Raw genomic sequence first — 9,619 nt, 5'->3', positions numbered from 1 at the left:
AATACAAATACAAAAATATTTACAAAAATAATATAATTTAAAATAAAAAGAAAGCTCAACTTATGGCATTTAAAATAGATGTCTTAAAAGAAGATAGACTCGTAAAAATGTCTACTGAACCAGCAATATAAATAATAAATATGACATATAATAATGTGCGCTTTATTAGACCTAGCATTTTGTCTGCTTTTGTCACAATAGTGCCAACATGAGCGGACCAACTAAGGTTATCCATCAATATGACACCAAGGTCTTTAACTTGAGTGACACGTTCAATCGGCAAACCATCGCTCTTATAATTGATATACTTTGGGAATTTAGCTTGAGAAACCAAGCCTAGCATCAATCATGGAGCCTATTTATACATTACCGAGGGTCTGTAACATTTATGATAGATTTATAAAGTGTTGTATCATTGGCATAAGTACCATCGCTATGATGAACTTATGTGATCGGGTGGGGGGGGGGTCGTTCACATACATAATAAACAGTACTGGTCCCAAAATGGAGCCCTGTGGCATTCCATATGTAATATCTGCCCATGTAGATTGCGCGCCTCCAATAACAACACGCTGTGTACGGTTACATAAATATGAGCATATCCTAATTGTGAATAGGTCCACTGATCCCATAATATTGCAATTTGTACGTCAGCAATGAATGCTTGATACTGTCGAATGCCTTAGAGAAATCGAGATTGGCAGAATTAACCTGTCTACCACAATCAATTTCCTTGGTGGTATAGTCGACTTACTCAACCAAATTCGTTGCATTCGAACGGCTTTTCATACATCCATGTTGGCTAGTATTTATAGTGTTTTTTTTATGTGACCATACAGTATGTTGTATACTATTTTCTCAAAAATTTTGCTGACAAGTGGCAACAAATATATTGGTCAATAGTTATATGCATCAGATCGGCACCCCGACTTAAAAACGAGAACAATGTGTGCTTTCTTAAAAATAGAAGGAAACTGTCCTGTGTTGACCGAAACATTGAATACAATTGACAACGGGCACATAATTCAACGGCGCATTTGTTAAGAACAGTCTCATTGGTCAATGCTATAAATAGCTTTTAACACTTGATCACTCGTTATTGTTATACTGTTCAAAACATTGTCGGTAAATAATCTGCAAAATAAATTGGCAATGCCGTCAGAGGAGTCGGTCTTGTGATCAAGGTGTGATACGCTACTAAGAAAGCTACGAGCTGGAGTACTCGGCGTAATCAACTACACTACCAGAAATACGATAGCTATGCCTTGCCTGTTCTTCTTGTTATGTTGCTGTGCAATACATGGTACTTACGCTTCTTTACCTTTACTTTCGATATACTGTCGTTGATGGCGCCATATAACAAATCATAAAATAACTCAGCACACTCATCAACGTCAGATGCACTTGAGAGTATATCCCATGGCAGCAAACTTAACACATATTGAGAAAACAAATATTACTAGATTTACTAGACAATATACAAGCTGTTTAATTGTTGGTATAAATCAACAACATTTTTGCCAAAACAAGAATCAACAACATTTTCGCCAAAACAAGATTGCAATTTTATCCTATATTTATTATACAACATAATCAATTAATGATTCATTAATTATTGGTAGCAATAATTTTCAAACTGAGCAATTTCAATTACAGTTTCCAATTATTTATAATGATTATTAATAATAATCTTTAATATATTCCTCAATACTGATATCAAATAAGCAGTTCCTCAAAAATCTAGTTTGTGCCACATTGGCTACCCAACCCAAACACCAACAGTCAGAACAATCAACTTGTTTGGTAAAAAATTGTCAGACGTATCAAATTTTGTCTTGCGTATATGCTCTGATTTAGCTGCAAAGCTGTACCTTTCCCCAATTGTGACACCTTACGTAACATAACCTTGCATTGCTGTATTTCTTGACGCGATTTGTATCTGAAACAAACGCAGATTTATCATATTGCTGTCGAACGTGATGCATCCGATTATTTTTGTTACAACTGCATCCTTAAGAGTTTGATAGAAATCACCTTTATTGTCAGGAAACTCATGTTACAGGAGGGCTGGCATAGTATCTGGACTGCTGTTCATTTTTCTTCGTCAGTATCTACATTGCAATGAGTCATTATTATATTGGTGAGGTACGGGGTACTGACGAAAATCCAGTACACAGGAAGTCATTACACAATAGAGAACGGATGATTTATTCTAAAACCAACACAATGTTTTACCAAAGATACATATGGAAGTTAGCAGTTGATTTGGTGATTTGGATTCGGAACTGTTAAAGAAGCATTCAAATTCCCGTTCGCAGTACATATATAACGTCGAAAGGTCAACGTAAGATAGTTGATACAGCGATTGTCTGTGTAAGCTACAATGATGCCGCTACGCTATTTATCATATGGCTAATGTTTCCAAGAAGACCGAAATAGGTAACTCATCTTTTAATCTTGGTTATTTTAAAACTTATCGTAATTAGAACGCTCGTATATAACTGACATTGAATTATGTGTGTTTTATTGTGCGTTAAAGGATAATATAGTCTAAGACAAAAGTAAAAGCCGTACTTCCTTCGCACAGTATACATAGTACACAGCTTTATAGAATTATAATACAGAACATTATTACATCATAGCATAACGAAAAACATGTGCATTTTTCCCTGAAAATAGTAGACTTACGCATATTCAATTATGTCCAATATCTAGAAATAAAATTTAACATCTCATCCCAATATGTCAATCTACCATTGTTATTATGCATTCATTTGCACGTTAGGACGTCCGGCTGTTATAAACACCATGTGCCACTTTTAACATATTTATGGTAATAAACGAGTATTAGGCTAATTAATATTTTTTTATATTTGGAATTGTAACTGTTATAAGCATCGAATAGTTTCTATGGCAATGATTATGCTTCATATATGTACAGGTCACGCGATATTATTGAAATATGTAGATTACCTGAATACTAATTTAGTACAGGATGTGATACAAATGTCATAAACAAGTCGAATATACTTGAACATTATATCCGAAAATGTAAGCACTACTTCAATGAGGTTATCCGTTATGCAGAAGTTTAAAAGCTCAACGAAATAGCTACTATCTATGTCTAGAAGCTTTGGTTACACGTTAAAAGTAGAAACTTATAGTTAAAATTCTTATTTGTAATGCAAAATCGTATTTGAAAAGATTGAGCATCATGAACATTGATTGTAGCTGCATTATGTTTAAGAATGTTTGTATTGTATTTTTTATGCGACTATCGATAATAGACAAATACACTGTCAGAAATATCCTATATTATCACAGTTAAATCAACATTTGTCACGATTACACAAAACAGCATACAGTTATATTATAAAGTATAGTCCTATACATTCTACACGCTTATCAATAATGCGTGAAACACAGTGTTATATGTACAAGTAGTAAACTACGATCTGGCATTCCAAGATGGTAATACAACCGGTCAAACGTCACGAACACGTAACACTATAACAAGTCCAGACTGTTAGAATGTTCAATTGTTCACTTGCTCTGTATTGCACTTTTTGGCTTAGTCCAAAATTCCACTTCACGGTTTTCACTTCCTCACTCAGACTGCCCTGCATGTACCCGTGTATCATGCGTTGCGACAGCTTGCCATCACAGACCATCTGAAAAGGAAACAAGTTTGCATTCCCTGATAATTGCTGTTTTCAACACATATCTTTGTAATGGCTTATCGATATAAGCCCAGACCTCGTTCGTAACTGTATTATACAAGAATGTACAACAAACACTACACTGTCTCGCTGTGCAGTCTAATATTTCCGAGATCAGCCCGGCATATTTAATTATCGGAATTGGAGATGATGATATATTGGTCAGCGCCCGATTAACGGGCTTGATATACGTTAAATATGACGTATGTTATTACATACCGCCAAAGACGACTACTTTAATAATTGAAATTGAATCACGCGCAAAACATATATGAAACGTACATATGAAATAAATATCCCATTTAAACCATATCACTACCAAAGAAATGATAATAGAATTTTACAAGTAAATATACACATGCTATACACATGCACACAATACAAAATCATAATGACACGATATTAGAGGCAGTCAGCGTTTTCAAAGACGAAAGGACATTGACATATATATTTACAAACAACCGAGTATATGTGAATATTCATGTACAAGTAGACGTGGACATACTGACCATCGCCGTCTTCTGTAATTATCGATGATCTTAAACAATGGTAAAAAGAATAAAAAAAAAGTTGATGATGTATATACACAGTGGAAGTGTTAGAAAAATGTATATACTTGGTACTGTTCAAGTAGAAGCGTCCGTTGACCTTTGACCTATCTATTCATTGTAATTCCAAATGTTCTATTAGTATGAACAATGACGGAATGCTTGAAGAAAGCACGATTGACAATTGCACGTGTCCGCATTTGTTGTTATGTTGATCATATGATATATGGAGTAACTACACGGCTTTTGCAAGTACTGTTCATCAATATGCCATGCCGTGTTACCAACTCCCACTTGGCCTTCCGATGCATCATTGGACACGAGGAATATATCCTGAGATGACGATTTTGGGTGTTTGGGTGATTATTTGTTTCAGTTATTGAAACAGTTTTCGTTTGTAAATTACGTCTTTATTGGATCATGCCGTAAATAAACTAATTAACGTCAGAAATTGTCAAAGTTACGTCACTTTCGTTTGTTGCGGGAAAAACGGAGATTGTAGGATTGCATCTTTAACTCGACGCTTGTCAGACCCTGGTAAGAAACACTGATGCTCATTTATTTTCAATGTAATTTATTTTCTCACTCAATGCATTGTATTGTTATCAAACTTAAAATGGCGATCGGTTTGCTGCTTCAACTTTGTTCATATCAAGGCTGAAATCTCAATCTTGATTTTCCGTCAACATTCTTGTCGCTATTGATTTTTTTAAAAGAAAAAAAAAGCACAGTGCAGTGTGGGTAGAATTATTGTTGATAAACAAAACGTCCAGTCATTCGCAGAGCGACGGCTGTACTTTATTCAGACTCGGGATCTTCGTAATATTTGTGTAAATATAAATATGCAAATCATGGGAAATATACAGGTACTGGGCGTACAGACAACTCCAGCACGCCATTTAGATTATTACATTGATTGAAGCTATGTCCAGTCTCCGTGCCTTGTGCGTGATTTTCATCTTATGTTGCAGTGTGATGAGAACAGTGACATCGCACGAGTTTTATGATTTGAAACCTGTTAAACTTGGATGTGAAGTTCGTGGTATTGACATCGGCCATCCGGTACCAATGAGAGTGATTGAGCAGATAAAACAAGACGTGACCGAGCACCGCATATTGATTTTCAAAGATCAACATGAAATTTCACCTAAAAGGCATGTGAGAATCAGTAGATGGTTCGGGGATCTGGAGTCGTCATTTTTCACGCAACATCCTAAGTCGCCATTACGTGACATATACCGCGCATCAAATGATAAGTCAGAAGGTATACGTCCGGTGGGAAATGAAGAGTTTCACACCGATTGCCTGTACTTGCCAAAGGTGTGCAGTCATGGTATTTATCAAATGGTGAATGGATCTAAAGAGGCCGAGTCAGGTAAGTGACAATGCATATGGAGATTTATCACCACCAAAACATTCACAATGCTGAAGCTAAATTAGTATTAAAAGCAGTCTAGATTTTAATATATCTTGAACACAATGCGCAGGGCTCATAGAGTGATACATATTCTCATTATCACCACCCACGTAATTATACACCATTAACACGATTTTTAATTATAATTTTACAACATAAACGTCCCATCTGACGTGTCAAGTATAAAGCAGCTACTGTTGAATTGAGCAGCACAGTCTCCGTTTAAACGCCGGCGAAACTCAGCTAAAAATAACTCAGCAAATAACACAGTAGACGCCATGACGGGAAAGAATGGAATGGAATGTTTTTGCTTATGTAGTTGTGTTTTACCCACCGCTGTAGCGTCCTCGTAGCCATACTTTAACTGTCAGTAAATTACTGAGATTCTTACATCGCCTTTTAAAATCTTATGGTATATCTCCGTAAGTTAACACAGTGATTTCTAAGCAGTCAAAATATAGAAAATGGAGAAACGTTTATCCAGAGTTGCAAGCGCCCATGGACACATTTTTTCTCATAACACATTCATGGTACAAATGTTGTTTTGTTGTTGTTGAATAAAATACCTTGAGAAATCTCATAATCTCTTAACAGCTTTCGTTCCGTTGTCTGAAATTGTTGAAGGGCTGACAAAAGAACAAAGAAATCGATGGGAGAGGTTGTGGATGGTTGTACAGCAAACTACACGCGTTGTTCATCCTTTAATTTATTCACATCCAGGAAGTAATGAAAAGGTAAATTCAAAGAATGTGTCATCGCGTGAGTAGTTTACAAAAGCATGTTATTGTAGCAGTGCATTTGATGTGACGTATTCTGTGGGGCAGTATATTCCATAGTTTCAATGTCCACCTATCGCCATACTGCATTACTCAGAAAGGGTCAATTACCCTTATCCGGTTACTTTGGTTAAAATCAATATAAATTAATCGCCAATGGCCGCCGATATCTCGCTGAGAGCAAGAGCGAGAAACACGAGATACTACGATTCTGTTTCTCAGATAAGATTTCATGTATTCTCTACCGTCATCGTGTCCACCGTTCTATGTAATCGTGTTGTTTGGAACAGTGGACGCGATGACGAGGAAATGGGTAACTATTTGAGTGGCAAAAATCAAGTCTCGTGGCACTCTCGCACTAAACGAGATCACGGTGACCATTGACGAAAATGTAAAAGATATTGTCATGCAACTGTATTGTATGTTTGATACCAACTCGTAGGTTTTCTTTTTACCTACTGACTACACTGTTGCCTTTGAGTGGGACAGAGGAAATAGTAAAACAAGACGTCTTACTGAACCAGAAGAAACCTCTCAGATTCGCAACGAAATACACGACGTGTTTACAGAACACCTCAAAGATCTGCAATACATTCACAAGGTAGCATTGTTTGTTTTTGTTTTCTGATGTTGTTGTTGTTGTTTTTTAGTTGTATGTACTCACTAGGCAGAGATGAAAAATATGCGATTAATTTTGGTAACAGTTCGTACATTACGAAATTAGTATCTGGGTGCATCGTACTCCACTAGCATGTCAATGAAGTAGTGTTCTGTATGTCCAATGACTATATTTACTATATTGTATATTACAGTGGGAAGTTGGCGATTTTATCATATCCGACAACCAGGCTGTTGCACATTGCGCGTCGCCATCATCTCAAAAACCGCGAACGGAAGTTGGTTTACGTGTTTTACACAGAGTGACGGTAGCTGGAAAGGAAGCCCCGGAAAAGAAATACATTTCGCCGTCATTAGAAAGAAAGACTGAACTTTGATTACAATTATTGTAATGTTGGTATTTGACGAAATTCATCGTTGTAATACGTTCTTTATGTATCAGTATATAGCATTACGTATTGTTCTTGATTAACAATTCGTCGTCATTACAGTGGTATAAGTAATTTCTAAACAATAATGCTGTTAGTATTTGATTCATAATTCAGTTTTGCATTGCGATTACTCCACATATCTCATGTTTGTGATCTCAATAAACAAAGAACATCTCAAATTGTTTCTTGTTTAAACACACTGGATAACGTGGTATAAAGTCAATAAAAACATATGACGAATATTAGTATTTGACAGAAACATTAAATCGTACTCTGGTCGATTATATTATCTTAATAGATACACATTCAGTTTGTAGTATAAATGATCGTGTCCAGACTTGTCGTTGTCATAGTAATAGCAACCCGTCTCATCGGCACATATATGGTTTCATATATCATGTACTTTTCAAAATAAAATCATCTAGACACTATGATCAGACAATAGTTAATATGAACTCATGGTCATTGCATACCACTGAAACAACTAACACAGTGTAGAATGGACATGTATGATTAACCATTTGATCACCAACATTCCCCCCGCAAAATGTAGTACAGCATCTTGCCGATATTTATGTATTTTCAGTGATTTACTTTCATAATTTTGTACTATAGGAACGTAATTCAGCCTCACAGTGATCGAAATTTTTGGAAAAATGCGACAAAAAGTGTCGGTTTTATTTTGAGAATGGTGACAAAGAATGTATTTCGCGCTTTCACAACTCTCACTGCGGCATTATTGATTCTGATCATCAACGTCGGCCATCACAATACTAAGTATTGTCCGTTCAGTTTCTGACATATTACCCTAGCCTGCTGTGAATAGTCGTGACAGGGACATGCATATACGCGTAGTAATCTGCGAATATGCAATACATGTACTGCTGTTTGAGAAGATTTTATAATAATTTTAGTTCAGCAAATACTGTGCTTGACTGAATATGACGTGCGCCCCTAACGGTTAAAAGGGGAGCTGTACTGCCAGGCATGAACAATATTCAAATGAAGATTGATTATAAATTTAACATTATCTCTCCCATGTAAACCTTTCCCTGTGATATGTGTGTTGCTGATTGTTCACGCATTTTAGCCGGCATTCTAATTATGTTTGCTCAGGTGTACAAGTGATTGAGCTCCAAGAACATATTGAACAATAGACCATGTTCTGTTCACTGTGAGATCCCGCGTTATGCGTTAAATCGAATTAAAACAGGTCACACCAAGCACCGTTGTGGCGTCAACACGTGTCGTGGGTTTCGGCAGTATTTCAGAGGTATTTGCACGCTCAATAAAGTGTTATATACATTTGCTGATGGTGAAGTGAGGGTATCTAAAACGGCATATTCCTTCTTTAAAATTCGGCTTTGCGTCAACATTTTGAGGTAACTGTGACAGACGGATTGCGCCTTTCACGCGTCACGCGAGATTTCGAAGTGAACGGAAAATCATAAATGATATGTGAATAAAAATGATTGTCTCTAATGAAAACCTATCTGTAATGTTGCATTGTGGTTCTCATATAGATTACTGTGGTACTTACATGGCGCACTTCGGTGATACCATGATGCAATGCGATACTCCCATGGTGCAATGCGATACTCCCACTCACGTGTATCAACAATAAAGAGATTATCGTCATAATTAGAAAGATTTATCTATGATAACCCAACATCAATAAGTGCTATGAGTCGTTGAAGGTTTATCCCATTTCTTTATTGGGGAATACACTAGTCCCGAAATTTACTGTGCCTGTCGCGATGGTTCGATGTAGATGCGTAAACAAAATCCGTAAATGAAAAAAAAAATGTGCTTAGCGCCCTCACACAGTCGTTATTTGAATGATGGTGTTTCTAGTCTCCAGGCGTACTCGGTAAATAGATTCATGCATTTACAGAAAAGAAAAACAGGGAATTAAAATGAATAAACGAGACGCAAGTTAGCACATTGAAGATTAATGGTACCGACTCCTTTGCCCAAACATGTGTGCATAACTTGATACACGCTCTCTACTAGATTAAAGTTCCACAATCACCGCGTAGCGTTGTGTTTGATATGGACAACATATTCTCGCTTTATGTCCTATCTGATAGCCATTCAATCAGAAGTCCTA

The 9,619-nt window shown here is 36.4% G+C and overlaps 1 protein-coding gene across 1 annotated transcript; it reads left to right on the top strand.

Moving 5' to 3' along the window:
- Positions 1 to 5,073: 5,073 nt before the first annotated feature.
- Positions 5,074 to 7,940, top strand: LOC100378971 (uncharacterized). The gene is made up of 4 exons (XM_002736203.3): positions 5,074 to 5,642; positions 6,279 to 6,418; positions 6,903 to 7,061; positions 7,273 to 7,940. Exons 1-4 carry the CDS (start codon positions 5,192 to 5,194, stop codon positions 7,453 to 7,455), a joined length of 933 nt encoding a protein of 310 aa, XP_002736249.1. The 5' UTR covers positions 5,074 to 5,191; the 3' UTR covers positions 7,456 to 7,940.
- Positions 7,941 to 9,619: the final 1,679 nt, after the last annotated feature.

Source organism: Saccoglossus kowalevskii, chromosome 12 (genome assembly GCF_978046115.1).
Source record: "Saccoglossus kowalevskii chromosome 12, keSacKowa6.1, whole genome shotgun sequence".
In the NCBI taxonomy this organism is placed as follows: domain Eukaryota; kingdom Metazoa; phylum Hemichordata; class Enteropneusta; family Harrimaniidae; genus Saccoglossus; species Saccoglossus kowalevskii.
This window is presented reverse-complemented; position numbering and strand designations above follow the sequence as displayed.